At 34.3% G+C, this 18,286-nt stretch overlaps 1 protein-coding gene across 2 annotated transcripts in view; it reads left to right on the top strand.

Moving 5' to 3' along the window:
* LOC127945928 (potassium voltage-gated channel subfamily C member 1-like) overlaps nucleotides 1–17,680 on the top strand; it is a 52,323-nt gene extending 34,643 nt beyond the window's left edge. The window contains exons 4-5 of one of the 2 annotated variants that reach the window (XM_052542126.1): nucleotides 306–326; nucleotides 10,130–10,868. In XM_052542126.1, the coding sequence (XP_052398086.1) occupies nucleotides 306–326; nucleotides 10,130–10,284 (176 nt within the window). In that variant the 3' untranslated portion in view covers nucleotides 10,285–10,868. Of the gene's footprint in view, nucleotides 1–305; nucleotides 327–10,129; nucleotides 10,869–14,447 lie in introns of those variants that run through there. The other variant, XM_052542124.1, reaches the window with a different exon arrangement.
* Nucleotides 17,681–18,286: the final 606 nt, after the last annotated feature.

Genomic DNA, 18,286 nt, shown 5'->3' with positions numbered 1-18,286 from the left:
TGTAATTGTATGACTGTAAAAAAGACAAAATTATTAGTTTGAAAGATCCTTTGAAGTAATGGATATACGTACTGTCTTATGAAGAAAGCAGAAACCCAATCTTTACTCTGTTACACTAACCTCACACATAATGAGAAAAACATGCATATGGGAGAAAGTTGAGTTTGTGTAACAACAGTTGTTTTTAATGTCATATGAGATCCACTGCAATAACAAATGGAACTGCAGCTGCTGCGGTGTGTGTATGTGTGTGTGTGTGTGTTTTCAGTGGGATCTCACATGCTCTGTATTGTCTCTTTCTTCAGGTTGTGTCATATCCCGCGTTTGTATGTTGGCTTCTTCGTATATTCTCTCACTGTTCTACTGTCTCTCCCCGTCCTCCTCCTCCTCGCTGTGTGTGTGTGTGCGTGCGTGCGTTGTGTTTGTCGTGACGTGACGTTGCTTATTGTGTTTTCAGTGTGTTTCCCTCACTCCACCGGTGACCTTTAACCCTTGCACGATGGAGGACGCACACACATGCGCACCGAGGAAACGCATAAAACTGCACACACATAGAAAAACAGACTCGGAGGTTGTTTAGGTGTTCACTGTGCTGAATCAAGTGACCCCAGGGTTAAAGGTCAGGGGTCGATAGAGGTCAAGGAGAATTCAAATTAGCATGAGTTCTTGGTTCTGTGCCATGCTGTGTGTGTATATATATATATATATATATAGGCCTAAGTTTAAGGTTTATGTATTTGTATTGCACATCAAATGTTTATCCATTTAAATTACACAGTTTAGATATTAACAAAATAATAGCTCTAATGTGATGCATGAAACAGGTAAGATTTCTGCACTCAAAAAAATCACAACTTAGCTTATTATTTTCTATTTTGCATCTATTTGATTTAAGGTTATTATCGTTATCTGTTATTGTTAATTAAAACTATACAAATTTTTAAAAAAGAGTGTGGCACAGTTCATATGAACCAGCTCATACGATCTCAACCTGCTTCAGCTCCTAGCGTAGCCGGAAACTTCCACATGTGTGCGACGGTCTGTGTGTGTTAGCTCTTGTTTTTGTGTCTGTGTCTGTTGCAGATATGTGTATGTGTGAGTCCTGCTATACGGCTAAAGCAGCTTCTTATCTGTCTCTTGCTAAACTACCATCTGGACTCTGTTACAAAACCTAGCGAGCAAGTATCTGGATATTCTGTAGTATAGAGCATATAAAACAGCTAGAGTAGTTTGACAGTTTCACATTTTTATCTGGCATTAGAAATTAAAATGAAACGGATAATGTTCTCTAATTGTAAGGTTATTTATTGAGGAAATACATTTGCCTAATCATTTGAAATTGTTATTTTTATGATTTTCTTATTATTATATTTTTATTTACAAAGATAAAAACACTTTTTAAAACTTCAACTAACTTTCTAAATATCTATTTTTCTTTCATTTATTTTTTATTTCAGGTTTAAATTTTTTTATTTATACATTTGTTTATTAATTTTTTTCATGTTTTAATTTAAAAAAAGTTTAAAAAGTTCTATTGAACTTGAACCTTTGATTGCTCTATATTCATTTTAATATTGATTTGAATAAATGTCAATGTCAATGTCAATTTTATTTATATAGCACCATTTCCACAACACATGGTTGACCAAAGTGCTTTTCATATAACACACACCACATTTGCACAATAAAGATAAAAGTAAAAGTTAAAAATTAAATTTAAAGTTAAAAAGTACCACAACCATTTAAAATAATTTATAAGAAATAAAAAACTATAAATAAAATAATGGTAAAACACAGTGCTTCAGCCAGAAATGAAAGCTTTGTCAAACAGATAGGTTTTTAATCTTGACTTAAAAATGAACACAGAGGGAGCTAATCGAATAGAAGAGGGCAACTCATTCCAAAGTCTTGGGGCGATAGATGAAAACGCACGATCGCCCCTGGACTTCAGCCTTGTCTTTGGTGTAAACAATAGTCTCTGGTTTGATGACCGGAGAGATCTTGTTTCACTGCGTTCAATTAAAAGTTCAGATATATACGAAGGGGCCATACCATGTAGTGACTTAAACACGATTAACAAAATTTTAAAATCAACTCTATAGCGTACAGGCAACCAGTGTAAAGACTGTAAAACTGGAGTGATATGATCCCGCTTACGAGCCCTGGTCAGAAATCTTGCTGCTGCGTTCTGAACCAGCTGTAAACGAGAAAGAGCTGTTTGACTAATCCCAGCGTACAGTGAGTTACAGTAATCTAATCTGGAGGTAATGAAAGCATGTATCACTTTTTCAAGGTTTTTAAAAGATAGGAAAGGTTTTACTTTAGCAAGAAGCCGCAGTTGGAAAAAGGAAGATTTAACCACAGTATTAATCTGTCTTTCAAAATTCATTAAAATAAATCAAGCAAAATGTCTATTCAACTTGATAATCAGCGCAGTAAATTTTTATATTACAATTATATGTATTGTAATGATTTGATTTTGATTTTAATGAAAATATTTATTTGTAAAAAATATATATATTTTTATTTCAGTTTTAACAGATTTAGTGCCTCAGCTTAAACTTATTTTAGTTGATATTTGAAGTTTTTCATTTAATATTTATCGTTTTCAATTAAGCTCTATTTTAATGAATGAAAACTAATTTTAATAGAGTGAATAGTTTTAGTTCACAATAACAGCACTGATTTGATCATTCATAAAAAGTAATAGTGAAGTTAAATATTTGGGGTTGCTGGTTTGTTAAAAGTCACTTATTCTTGGTATAAAATACTTAAGTAAGCACAGAAATGATTAAAAAGAAAATGACTATTAGCAAGCATCCTAATTATGCTGCTTTTATAAGAAGGTGGGACCATATGTAACCCTCATGAAAAATATAATCACATAATGCATTGTGATGTTTCTTCCAAGAAGATCAGAAAATGATTTCATCTATTCATGTGCTGAGTATTTGTGCAACTGCTGATGTCAGTCTTAATTGCAAGCATCCGCCGATCTTCTATTTGTGTGCCGTGTGAGGAACCATTAACAAAGTTAGTGGCCATGGAGAGCATTTCAGCTCAGTCACTAACAGTATGAGGTTCCATTTCAGCCAGGATGCTGCCTTAGAAGCTCGCAGCCTATGTAGACAGCGAGGCAGCGCACTAGGGTTTGGAACAGAGCCGTAGTGCCTCGTGGAACGGACATTAGACTGTTAATTGGGCACGATGCAGCGAGTGTACACTGTGTGTGATGCTCACTGTACCAACAGGAGTCGATTTAAGATCTAAATATACTTCTGTTTTCACTTGCCATCTGTGAAAACCTTCAGACACACACAAACACACACACACACACACGCACTCACACATACGCATATTGCTCTGGGTGTTAAAGCTATCTCTTCCTGTGCAATATAATCCCTAAAAGCTATTCACTGTTCTTGGAGGAGTGTGTGTGTGTGTGTGTGTGTGTGTGTGTGTGTGTGTGTGTGTGTGTGTGTGTGTGTGTGTGTGTGTGTGCGCACTGACCTGCCCTGCTCTAATGCTGTTTGCATGAGGCTATTTGCTCAGAGTCAAAGTCAGTATCAGACTTCTTAAGTCTCTGTGAAGGATCTCTGTAAGCCATTGTGAGTTCTCTTTCTCTTTCTATCTCCTGTTGTCCTCCTCCGTGTCCTCTTGGTTGTCCTGTGTGTTTACGGTCTTGTGTGTGTGTTCAGACAGGACAATTTTCATGCGTTCAACTAGTTGAGCTTCATCAGTACACATTTTTCTGGCCCACGCTCACAAGAAGACATCAGTAATTTCACCGAAAAGCAACTATACTCATTTCAGTTATTTTAATAATAATAATAAGTATTGATTATAAGGAGATTATATCAAATAAAAGAATCAAATAATCTTAAATCTTTTGTGATAAATCAAAAAGGGTTTGTTTGTTTTAGTTTAAGACAGTTTTTTTACTATTTCTTTATTATTCAATATTTAAGCATTTTTCAATGTTTTTAAATGTATTTATTATTATTATTATTATTATTATTATTATATTTATTAAGACTTAATTTTCTGTTTATTTATTTTGTATACTTCAGTATTATTTAAATATTTTAATTGTAATGAATCCAGCAAGAAAATGTTACAATCAACATTTTTATTGTTTAAAATTATTTTTTTAAATTGATTTAAATAATTTATGCATATAATATCATGAATTACATATTCCTTATTTTTTTATTTAAAACATTTCAATTTAATTGTAACCTTTTTTTTAACTCAAAGTATTCTTTTTTTTTTTTTTTTTTTACACTGATTTGAATAAATCTAGCAAATTGCTATTTAACTTTGATAGGGAGTGATCACCATGCATTTATATTCTATCTAAAAAAAAGAAACAAGAAAAAAAAACGTATACATAACACATGACCCTTTTATTGGTTTATTTATATTTTATTATTAATAGAGCACCTTAAAACTGTTGTCAGGTACAATACTCTCTCATTTGATTGATATTTCTATTTTATACACACAAATTTTAACCAAATTTAGCAGTACAAGGTCAAAGTGAGAGTGTGTGTGAGAGATGCCTTGAGAGCAGGACATTTTTTAAAACTAAACAGGTGTGTTCTAGTTCTGTCAAGACAACAGCATGAAGGTCTATATTTAGTCTATATATAGTGAACAGGTTATGCTTTTCAAATAGAGGTGTAAATATTTGCTCTGATGGTTTGATTCAGTTCCTTTCTAAATGATGCAATGCATCATGAACTTTGAATTTTAGTCTCAGTTTGATTCGATTCAATTGGCACAGTTCGTTTTTTAATTACAAAATTATTCTGGAGACACGAAGTAACTGGAAGGACAATTGTGCACGTTCATGTCAGAATGAGAATCGGTTAATAATTATATTTCACATAGCATTTAACAAGCCTAGTAATAAATAATTCATAAACTACAAAGACAGAGGCATTCTCACTATATCACTCATTTCATATCACACACACGCACTCCTTGTATGTATGTGTGTGTAGTTGTTAATGTTGCATGAGTTTGTTTCTACTGCAACTGTGCATTTCCTCTTGGCAAATATCACAACTCATCATTTAGAAACCCCTTTCGAGATATACAGCATTTCAGGCCATCTATTTAGTGTCTAAAAACCAGCGTCTCTATTCTGGAGCACAGTGCCGTCTTGTTCAAGGTTAACAAGTTGTGCTGTTTAAGTTCAAGGACTAGTTTGATAACACAGTCAAGTATCAGCGCAGTAGATCTGTTCTCCTGTTACAGCACATTCCAGCGGTGAGATGTGGTGTTCAGTTTTCTGGTCAAAAGCCGATCGATAAAGCTTAATTGTGGGTAATGTGAGCCCTCTCTATCTCTAACAGCCCAGCGGTCGATGTGCCGGCATACTGCTGGAACAGGCCACGCTGGAATAACTTCTCATTCTGTAACAACATATATGAACAATGCCTAAAACCTGGCATTACAAGCACTTCCTGTGTCTGTTTGCTTCTTTAAGAAGAATCGCTTTATGGATTCCTCAATTGTAAATCGCTTGGGATAAAAGCATCTGCAAAATCACTAAATGTAATGTGACATAAACTAGGGCTCCAGTTATACTTCAGGTTGGAGTTAGGATCGGACAATATTTGGCCGAGATGCAACTATTTAAAAATCTGGAATCTGAGGGTGCAAAAAAAAAAAAAATCTAAATATTAGCTTTAAAGTCGTCCAAATGAATTCTTAGCAATGCATATTACTAATCAAAAGTTAGGTTTTGATATTTTTGCATTAGGAAATGAACTAAATATCTTCACAGAACATGATCTTTACTAAATTTCCTAAAGAAAAATTTCCTAAAGAAAAATCGATCATTTTGACCCATGCAATGTATTTTTGGCTATTGCTACAAATATACCCCAGAGACTTAAGACTGCTTTTGTGCTCCAGGGACATGTATAATTATTTAAAAAAGTAAACTTTTTAACAATTTTATTAAAATCTAAAATAAATATTGAAGAATGGATAATGCATATTATTAGGACAAAGCTCGTTTTTCTAGCTAACAATCCACAGAATGGCTTTTCTGAGATAAACGTATCTTACGTTGTATTACTTTTATCGTGTACAAGCTGTATTTTAAGTTGCCTGTTTTTGACAAATTTATTGAAACATACATTAAGTGTTAAAGAACAGGCTAAGTAAAAAATATAATTAGCATTTAGCTAAATATTCCTATCTAGAGTAAAGTCAACTGTCAAGCAATGGTTTTTAAATGTCTTTTCTGAGGTAATGTAACGTATGTTATGTTTTTTTTTTTTTGTTTTTTTTTTTCGCATTTAAAAACTACATGAATAATGTAGAAATAATGTTTTTGTGCTAAAGATTTGGGCAGATTATTAAAGAGCAGATGACTTTGCACGAAAGTTCCATCGACTTTACTGGAAGAACGTTTGTTCATAACTTTGAGAGAACCTTGACAGAACATTCCGAGAACATTGAGCAGGGATATCCGAATACTGAGGCTGATGCTTAACATTACAGCTAGTTATCCGTCACATTAGGGCATCTAAATGTGGTTTTGATATTTGCACACCCCCTTTTTGTTCTTTCATGTCATTCACTCTCTTGAACTCTCTCCACTGTGTGACTAACACTCATCTTATCTCATCTCATCCTTCACTCGCCTCCAGGCCGCCAGTGCAGCGCCAGCGTTTCTAATGCCTGACTCTGGGTAGGTATATCTACTGTTTTAACTTGCTCTTCACGTGTTCAAACAGAAAACACTTCTTTATGAGGTTTTCCTGGTTCACAGTAGGGATGCAAATCTTGTAGCACTCATCCTACTGGACATTTTGAACATTATAATAATATTATTTTGAATATATATATACATATATATATATATATATATATATATATATATATATATATATATATATATATATATATATATGTATATATAATGAAGGACCAACTTAAAATAATTATGTAGCATCTCTGCTAAGACCCTGTAGCATTTATACAACACATATTTTAGCATGTGAGCTGGTTGCATTTTGTGCATTTAACACAGTGTTGAAATTGAAGCATTAATTCTATTATGTGTTTCGTATTGCATCATTTAGTGTAATATATAGGAACAAATATGCATTGTATTAACAGCAATATTTTAGTAGATATGCACACTTAAGGACAACATGAGATGTCATTCACTACACATTTACTTGGATAATGTGAGAGTGAAAAGGTGTTTATTTAATAATTTAACTCTAAAGTAATTATTAATATATGTTAAATATCTTTATAAATATTAAGAATACTGGCATCTGTTAAAGAATATTATTTTGAAATATATATAAAGATATATGCATGTTTGATTGGTTGGCCAGTTAGTTTTTTTCCACACTGTCATCCAAACGTCCCATTGTTTTAGTGTTTTGAGACGCTATACTCTCACACACCCTCCTACTTCCATCGAAGATCCATCAATCCCCTGAAATATATTCCCTCTTCCTCTTATTCCACCCTCACTAATGCTCTCTGTCTCCTGGGGAATGGTTTTAAAAGCTCTTACTAGACAAACATAATAAAAAGGGCGTGTGGCTGTCTGAACCGCGCTCTTGACCAGGCAGAGAGGTAAAGGAATCCACACGGGTTGTTTTTGTTGCTCTGTTGTCCAAAGCGGCAGATAAAGTACAGGTTGTGTGCTACAGAAGTACACCTGTAGTGTTTGGTTAGGATGTTAGAGTGAAGTACATTAATATGCATGCACAGGTTGTTGGTTTTACTGAACGGGAAGCTGCTGTTTTGTTTTTAATGTAATTAGATTCTTGTAAACAAATTCCACTTTTAGACCAGAAGCATTTTTTCTACAATTATGCAGATATGGATGTGAATGATTGGCGAGTGCATTATAAACATGCAATATTTTAAAATATGCTTCATACATTATGTACTAATGTCTGCAAAGATCAACCATAACACATGCATTAACATATATATATATATATATATATAATGCAAGTGGACTCTTTTAGGGCAGAAACATGTCTGTGCCACTAAACTGGATGTGTTATTAACAACTAGCTAGTTCGAAACTTGGGGTGAATGCTAGGAACATATTGTTGTGTAACTTACCACAGAATATTAATAGCTAGACGTGTTTGCATTCATGCAACATGAGCAGGATGAATTTCTGTGAAAATTACTTGTAAATGCATTCTTGCATAAAATGTTGAAATTAATCGTTTGTGAAATATTTCTTACGCAAACTGACATTAATTTAATTATTTTCGCAAAATTACATCTAATCATGTGTAAATGCATTCTCAGCATTGACTAATTTATAAAAAAAATGTAATTTGTTGCGTTGCATTGTTTCGTTACACAGAAATGAGTTGTGTATCATTGACTTTAAAGTTCTTGTGTGTGTATGTGTTGTGTTTGTGATTGTGTGCACAGAAATAGAGCAGTCAAAGTGTGTGTGTGTGTGTGTGTGTGTTGCATATTATATCAGACCTGACTCAGCAAATTTCTGTCTGAATGTATCTCCTTCTCTTTGTGTGTGCTGTTGTCCAACTTTCCGAGTCTTTTTTTCCCCTTCTTTTCTGTTTTTTCAGTTTTTTTTTTTTCTGTGGCCAACATGTGGCAAATCTTTCCCACACCTCTTCCTCTCCTAAATAAACACGCTTATAGGGAGAAATGGGAAGAGATAGAGAGATAAATGAATCTGATATGTGGGTTGAAGGTCACTTCACTTGAATGATTGGTCACATAAGCCTGACTACTAAACTCACAAAAGCTCAAAGTAACACTCATATAAGTCTGATTTTCTTTCTTTTTTCACATTTTTTATTTACATGTTATGTGTGTTATTTGTATCAGAATTACCATAATTTGGAGTTTCTGGGAAGCTACATATAGATATATATCCGGTTTTGCATATTTTATTAGGCTAATTTAATTTAGCTGACAAAATTTGGGTCATAATATTTTTTGGGGTGTTATATAAATAAACTAAGATAAATAAATTAAGAAATTGCTATGAGTTGTTTAACATTTTGCAAGATAATATGGAGGTGAATTAATGTAATATTGAAATATTTTACTATCAGCAGCAAAGCCATATATGTAGGCATTTTGGTGCAGTAAGTGTGGAAATGTAAATGTGTGATTTCTTGTAATTAGGGTATTTCTGACACAACATGAGTTCTGCAGATGTGGTATAAACCAGTTTTTGTCATGATTATGTTTTGCTAATGCAGGCTTTATGACCTCACAGTCAAGTGAAGTAGAATAGGATGTTCATCAGGTTATCAGAGAAACCAGTCAGCAGTCAATATGTACAAATCTGTTCACTAACTCAAATGCAAAGTATTAATCAGCATCATCGAGTGAAATCTGATAGTACAGAAATACTTGGATAAAAACCAATCCATAATTACAGCAACCATCGGTCTCTTCCAAAAACCTAGTGAGCCGCCTTTTATTTAGACTTCTGTTGTTTATGATTTCAAACTGTGAGTTTTAATTTAATTTAATTTAATTTAATTTAATTTAATTTAATTTAATTTAATTTAATTTAATTTAATTTAAAATTATTTTTTTCAAGTGATGAGCTTAGCAGTTCACTAGGTTTTGGAACAAAGGAAAAAATCATTTAAATTTCCACTAACGATCCTTATAATGTTTTTCGTGTTTATAAATCTGTTGAGATGCTTTACAAACTGCCGTGGTTTCCTGGACAATCTCCTTTAGTCTTCAGCTTGCGTCTGATTTGTTGTCTAGTCTTACTATGTCTTTGTCTCTGTGTTTTTATGCTGTGGATTTTATGATGAATCTCATAACTCTCATTTTCCTGTTTTGTCCTGTCTTGTCCTGTGTGTCTGTCTGTCTTTCACGGTTCTCTTCGCCTTTAATTTCACATTTGTGTGGCTTTATACCTACTTTTACATTTTTCATGTTTCTATTTGTTTTATTCCTGTACCCATAACTAATTTCCCGTGTGACACATCACTATATTAACCGAATATGTAACACCCAACCCATCGTCCATGCTGTTTAATCGAAAAAAAAACACGCATTTTGAAATTAATTTAACCTGTCACTAACATGAACCCAAACGATTAAACTTGCTAAAACGATCTGCCAGCCACGGGTTATGAGAAATCTCGCAGCCTGAACAACATATCAGGAATGGCGGGGTCTTCCCTGCGTTTGACCCCCATCACCAGCACGCCCTTTGACCCTTTCGAGGCCCCGGGACCCCTGCGACGCTGCCGCTCCCCCATTCCCTCAATTTTGTAGCAGAAAGGCAGAAAGAGTGACAGAACGACTCAGGAAAGGAGGACAGAAAGGCAGGACAGCCTCATACTCACATTTATAGTAATAAGATACACTTTGTCAGTGACAAGGGTCCCAACTGGTTAACCAGGTCAACGACTGTATATATGTTTATGAACAGAAGGAAGTGCTTTGTTTTTTCCACCCCATGCTTTCAGGAAACGCATATTTTCATTTCAAATATGCTTACTATCCTTATTTTGTGTTCAAAACCCTTCCTTTCCCTTTAAACTCTGAACTAAGATTAATAATACTGTGAATAAATGTTATTCAGGACTTTAGAAAACTCCAGAATTTGTAATGCATAAATATGCAATCATTACTCTAGAAATGAAGTCTATCACACATACCTCTGTGCTTTGTATTTATCATCGGACTGAAAAATGTTAGTTTAACTACAAACCTATTGAATCAAAACTGGATGGGTGAACCATAAATGGATAGTTTGAGCTTTGATAATGCAGACTTCATGAACATTTAAACATTTCATTTTATTTTGCACATTGTGTTTCTTTAAGCATTGCAGATTGTCTTTTGCTCATTATAATAATAACATGTTGCCAAATTTCGACCACCTCTAAGCAAAGACTTCCGATCTAAAAGCTGTACATGAGAAGTACATTTGATGGGATCATTTTCTTTTGTTTGCCACTGTGTTTGTGATGTGTTCATGATAGATTTTAAGATGATGCTCCAGAAAAAAAAAATCTAAATATATATATGCAAAATGTGCAATATTCCATCCTAATGCGCAAACATACGCACATGTGTATTAAATGTAATGAAAAGGTTGAAAGCATTTTCTGTTTGTCTTGTCAATGTTAGTGTCCTGCTGTGGTTTTTATTTTGAATGTTTTTCAAAGAATAATTGTTTTTGTTATCAAAAACATTACACAACAGTTTCATTTATATATCATATGTACGTAAGTGTCCCTGTGTTTCTTTTAGGATAAACAGAAATAGACAAAAATATATATGTATTCAGGTCGATGTGACCCAGTGCTTCCAGAATCATAAAAAAAAAGGTGATGCTAAGTAGAGAAGGTATTTCTGAGAAAATACTTTCCTGAATTAGCCAAAAAAAGAAAGAAAGAAAGAAAGAAAATAACATGTTGCAATAATTGCAAAGTTGTAGTTTATAGGGAACTGTATGTTATGTAGTTCTTAATCGTTAAATGTGATTTAGTTTCTCAATGGAGAACAATCCACTGATAAGACAGTAAATATATCAGTAAGGAGTCATTTTGTTTTAAACATGGCTCCTATATCATGCAAACCTGGATTCAACTATGTTCCCGGCATTGTGCAACATGCAATCCTCCAAAAAGTTATTCTACTTTATAATTCAGGATTGGTACAGTTTCTACGATAAAGAAAGTTTGGAATGACCCAGTTAAGAAAAAAACAATTAAATTAGATTTTTTAAAATTATATAAAGTTAATAAAACATACACTGCCATTTAAAAGTTTTTTTTTTTTATAAATTAATACTTTTGTTAAACAAGGATGCATTAAATTGATCAAAAGTAACAGTAAAGACATTTATAATGTTACCACATTTTTCTATTTCAAATAAATACTGTATTTTTGAACTTTCTATTCGTCAAAGAATCCTTAAAATCTATCACGGTTCCAAAAAACATGTATTTTCAACATTGCTAATAATGATAAAAAAATATCTTGAGCTCCAAAATAGCATATTAGAATGCTTTCTGAAGGATCATGTGACACTGAAGATGCTGAAAATTCAGCTGCGCATCACATAAATAAATTATATCTTATAATATATTACAATAGAAAATAGCTATTTTAAATTGCAATAATATTTGCTATTTTTACTGTATTTTTGATCAAATAAATGCAGTCTTGAGTGAGCATAAAAGACCTCGAAAACATTCAAAAATTTTACCCCTAACTTTTGAATGGTAGTGTTTATATCAGGAGTACAGTAAATCTTGATATTTAAAGTTTGAATATTCAGAACCGATAATTATGTAAAAAAAAAAAAAAGAGAGAGAGAGAGAAAAAAAATTGGTGCCAGAAAATCGATGCAAATTACACACAAACTACATAAAATATATTTTAATAAACTTCAATATTCACATTACTGTACTGTACATGCATCTGCGGTCGGTGGGATCAAGTCCCGTTAAAATGATTGTATTTTAACAAACGTGTAGCCAGAAGCCGGGTCTTGTTATACACTGTGAAACCAGAGACTTTCTTCCACTAAAACTGATTAGTCTCCATTAGTTATGGATCTCTAGTGATTAGTTAGTTGAGAAGATTAATTCTCTAGATAAAAAGTATTCTCTTTCCTCCACTGAGTCGATGTTAAAGTTAAAATTGTGCTGTTCTTATAGTATTCAGATGTTTAAAATGATTTAAAAAAAACTGATTTTATTTTTTTCTTGTGTATTTCACGTAGCTGTGCCCTACACAACACTGTCAGTTCACTGAAACATGCTTAAATTAAAAAAGCAAGAGCCCTCTATGAGGATAATTTAGGCTACAGTGTTGTTGTAGAGACTCGTACACCGCTAGCTAGATTTAACTAGCTTCATCTGTTAATGCAAAACTTCTTGACCGACATGATCTGTACAAATAATGAATGCCAATTAAACTCATCTCTGCCTTTCTCTTTGTGTATGCTGGTATGTGTTATGTTGACATTAACTGTATGTAAATGAGTGTTTGTGTATGATGTATGTGTGCGGGTGTGCATTTTTAATTTGTGTTTGCTCATTACCAACTGTAAACTGTAATTAAAATGCACTCGTTCTTATAACATCACAATGCTGTATATGTGTAACAGCATAATGCATTATGTAAAGAATAATTTTTGACGGATTAATTGCTTCTTACTAAAATGTACAAAAACATAGATATTGTTAATGGTTCAGCTGTTTCATTTACTCATATATTGACACCACCTGACAATAAATGATTACGCATATATTTTATAGTTTAATGAGTTATGTGTTAACTGAATTCTTACAGTACATGCTTAACTTTTACCAGCCATGCACAGGTAAACCTTCCCCAGCTTTCTACTGTTCTCAGTTTTAATCAATAAGTTTCCTTTATCAATAATAATGTGGTAGCTTATTATATTTGTAATTGATTGAGAATGTATCTGGGGTGGACTATTCCATTCCTGCTAGATCTAGAAAGTTAATTGGCCGTATTTAGCATTAATATGCAAGTGTGATCTCCAGTGTCCTCGGATTTCAGGTTATGCACCGTGTTTTCATTAACTGTAATCAGTGTGTTTTCTCCGGGACTGGACTTTTTCACCCCTGAGACGATACATTGCACAGCCGGTGTTCAGTGCATGCAACTTCATCTTGAGATCTGTGTGTGTAGAAGACTTTTAACTGTGTTCGTCTCAGATTCTTTCTTTCTCTTTTTTTTCAGTAGCTTTGTATTCGTCTGATTTTCTTAAAAGCATTTCTACATCTTAAAGGAATAGTTTACCCAAGAATGAAAAGTGTTTATACTCGCCCTCAGGTCAGTCAGGATGCAGATGTAGTTTGTTTCTTAATAGGAACAGATTTGGAGAAATGTAGCATTACATCACTTGCTCACCAATGGATCCCCTGCAGTGAATGGGTGCCGTCAGAATGAGAGTCCAAACAGCTGATAAAAACATCACAATAATCCACAAGCAAAAACATCCATCCCGTGTTGTCCTCTGAAATTTAAAATCCACCCACATTTTTTTAGGACTGTTTTGGCTTTTAAACATTACTTGATCTGTGCATATCTCTCACCTGATTCAGATGAGATTACTTTTTCACCGGAATAAGCAATATTATGTATAAAGTACTCATATTTTAGTTGGAAGCAACTGTCTAAAGTTAAAACATCTTGTTGGATTTGTTTCTTATAAAGCTGTTTGGACTGTCATTCTGACGGCACCCATTCACTGCTGAGGATCCATTGGTGGACAAGTTATGATGAATAAACAAACTTATCTACATCTTAGATGGCCTACGGGTTGGTAAATTTTTTGTACGTTTTAGGAGCACTATTCCTTTTAAATGTGTCTGTGATTTTTCTTTTAAACGCATTGCTTAATTAATGTTAATTTCTAACAAAACCATTATCTCTGTTTTTGTCCACAGTGTTAAGTTTCTAGCATTTGGCAATTCTATTAAGGAGACACGGTTAGTCGCTCAATCCTGAAAATTTTGCCGATGGGGCTGTACCATCCACACGGGACATGTGAGGAATTTCGGAGTGGCAAGAGGGTGTGACTGGAAACAAAACAAAAAACTAAGGAAACCAAAGCAACCTCATCGAAATTCCGGACCACTCCTCTTTCTACAGACTGACTGACTTACAGCAACAAAACTGAACATTGCACTGTCTCACCTGAAAGAGAAAAAAGACTCCTGAAGGAACGAACGGAAAACATTCCAACGTTTTAAGATCAAAACACCAGGCGCTTCGACTGCCGCACTCACCTGGGCCTTGAGTTTCTGTATATTAATCTGTATGTAAGAATGAAGGACCAACTTAGAATAATTATGTAGCATCTCTGCTAAGACCCTGTAGCATTTCTTGGCTAGGAGAACTCTCCGACAGACTTTACAGTTTGCACAGTATGACTAAAAATGGCTTAGTCATGCAAAATTTTTCTTATTTTCTTCCCTGTCTCAGCATATTAGCAGCAAAATATGTTGTTTGTGCATTGCCGTGTGGTAGTTCCCACTCCCTGTCTCGAGTCTTATTAGTAGAGTAGCTTTTCTTTGTGAATGAATACTGAAAAGTGAAACGCAGCACTCTGCTTTTGGTAACAGATGCTATTCCTAAACAGTCTTCCAGTTTTTTTCCCCCGAGCGTTCGGGGGAGGCAACACTGAAAACAGTCCAGACAGACCAAAGCCCAACTGTGACCAAATAATGTCTGAAAGCCAAAATGGCACAAAATAACTTAAGACGTTCCCTGTCAGATCTGAACTTTTCGTCCCTTTAAATATGAACGGATTGGCTGTTCTGCCAGGGGTGCTGTTTGTAATTCCCTAAAATATCCTTATATTGAGGACTTTCCCCAGGGATGGTCTCTCTCGTTCCTGAATATAGAAGTTTATTTTATTTATTTAGTAGAGCTGATGCTGCCATTGATTATATATACATGCACATGCTAGTGCTTGGACCAATAACAAGTAGAAGCTTGTTTTCTTTATAAAGGACAGGGAAATGCAGTGACATTCTTAAATCTCCCTTTCTAAAAATCATCTGTATCTAAAACTGCCTTTTCAGATTTTTTTTCCCTATGTCCCTGTCTTGTATTCTCTCCTATTGGCTTGACAGCATGGTTTCTTCTTAACTAATCAGAGGGAACGCAGGATGTCACACCAAATGAATCAAGAAGAATAAATGTACAAAAAAAAGAACAAATTTATATTTTATAAGTAGTTGCAAAAACATCTCTAAACACCACGCTACGAACAGCCGCTGACTTATTCAAAAAAGAGCAAAAAAGGAGGAAAGAAAATATATTATCACTCTCTTTTGGAGATTGTTTCCTCATAGACTGAACTGTGAGAAAATGGATGTCAAACTATGTGAAAAAATATATAATACTTGGAGAGAAAAAAAATGCATTTTTGTAACTTTGTTTACCAGCATGAGAACTGCATGACTGTATTTTCTGCTAGCCCTTAGTTGAAGTGGGGAGGGCTAAAATAATATTTAAAAAAGATATTAATACAGATAAATGAATAAAAAAACATGATATGCAACGGATATTTAAGAAAAATATATTTAAAAGAGCTATATTTTATTTTGAAATGGGAAAAAAGTGAGTAAATTCTGACTGCGAGTTACACACTGAACTGTTTTATTAGTTTAAGATTAAAAAAAAAAAATCTCAATGCCACCTAAAGCTTTTCTGCTGCATACTGCCTTGTGTTACATTCTCGTTCGCTTTCATTTCTTCAATCGAAACGCCGCCTGGACTGTAACTCTGGACTGTTTGCTGAAGGAGTCGTCTATCCCGTCTTTTATTGTAGACCTGAAGTGTTCAGCTAATGCTTGTTTGTGTACCACAACAGTTTCCTCTGTAGCCATAATAACAACTGTGTTGATGCTAGAATCCTATGACATCTTTTCCCAACATCCATCGGGGCTGATAGCGTTTCATTCTCACTTTGAGTTCACCTGCTCTCGTTGGCAATAATATGAATGATAATCCAGAGATCTGCTCGATGGAGATTGTAGCAAGGCAAAGTGGAGACTCGTATCAGTCTCAGTGTCTTCCTTATGAACGGATGCAGTGTGGAAAACTGTGTTTTTGTAGAGGCCTCGTGTCTCTAATCTCAGGTGAAAAATGTGAATGCTCAGTTCCACACCAGACCTCTGGCTGCTCGAACTGTTGAAGTATTTCCTGTTAAAACTGGAAGTTAGGACACTAAGGACACAGGGCTCGTCCCTTGCCAATAGTCTTTAGCCCTTAGCTTAAGACTAAATCTCTCATTCTGTAAAATAAGCTATATAATTAAAATTGCTAACTGTAATCATACTAATTTGGTGTCCGAAAATGTGCAGTTTTACATAATTTGTTTATCATAGAAGTTGTTTTAGTATCTCAGTATCTCAGTTAAACCTTTAGCAGTTAGCTTCAGGCTAATGCAAATCATCACAGTTTAATAAAATTTGTATCTGTTATTCTATAATACTGGATACAGAATTGAAATTATTAACTCCAATCAATTTAGTGTCCTTAAATCTTAGGTTTTACACAATTTGTTTATCATAAAACTCTGAAGCTAAACCTTTAGCAATTAGCATTAGGCTAATGGGAAACATCCCAGGTAGCAGAATTAAAATTAATTAGAATTAAAATGTCCGGCTCTGATCGTGTTAATTTGGTGTCCTGAAATGTTTATTATTATACAACATTTATCAAAGAATTAGTTTTCGGTTCTCAGAACACCAGGCTAAAGCTAATCCTTTAGCATTTAGCTTTATGTTAATATGAAAATTACAGATGAGTTAAATGGCTAAAGAAATAAAATCACTAATTTATGGTAATCTGGTGTTATAAATGTTCAGTTTTACTCAATATGTCTATAATAGAAGTTGTTTTTTGCTTATTAGTACACCAGTTTAAAGCCAACCCTTAGCATCACGTTGTGATTATCTGTTGTTTTACACAGCATATTTATCATAAAAGCTTTTTTAGTTCTCAAGACACCAGACTAAAGATAAACCTTTAGCTATAATCCTCACTCAAGTAGCATCTTTAGCACTGCAGCTAATCTCTTAGCATTGAACACAAGGGCATGCTTTAGCTAAATGCTACATGACAGGCGAATTTAATTTAATCAGATTCAGTTTTTTTTTTTTTTTTTTTTGTGACAGGGCAGATAATACCAGCATATAATGGTTAGGTATGTTTTGAAGAATTTGCTGCTGGTTTAAGGTGGTCTTTAGCTGGTTTGAGCTGGTTTAAGCTGGTCATGTGCTGGTCCTAAGCAATTAGCTCTTGGTCAGGACCAGCTAAGGACCATCTTAAACCAGCAGCCATGCTTCAAAACATACCTAACCAACATATGCTGGTATTATCTGCCCTGTCACAAAAAAAAAAAAAAAGGGATAGAAGATAAAATATAGATGCTTGCAGCCAATTACCCTTGTTAAAAGTAGACTGCCTTGTCACAGATATTGTAGATGAAAAGCATCTGCTAATTAGCAAGTCAACAGAAATTACGGAAAGGACAGAATGAAGTGAGGTTGAGAGATGGCAACGGTTCGAGCAGGCAGCGGTCCGGTGTCTGGTGTGAGGGACAGTTTGTGATATTTCGGGTGTGCTGATATCATCAGCTTGTGATGTATGGTGGAAGCGGATATGCGACCTTTAGGAGAAAGACAATATGACACAGCTTATATTTTCGATAACTTGCCAAGCGAAAACAAGATGTCTCGACCGGTGCTGGGTCACTGGGTCCGTCCCCAGC

The sequence above is a fragment of the Carassius gibelio genome, chromosome A24, assembly GCF_023724105.1.
Source record: "Carassius gibelio isolate Cgi1373 ecotype wild population from Czech Republic chromosome A24, carGib1.2-hapl.c, whole genome shotgun sequence".
NCBI classification, from domain to species: Eukaryota; Metazoa; Chordata; class Actinopteri; order Cypriniformes; family Cyprinidae; genus Carassius; species Carassius gibelio.
This window is presented reverse-complemented; position numbering and strand designations above follow the sequence as displayed.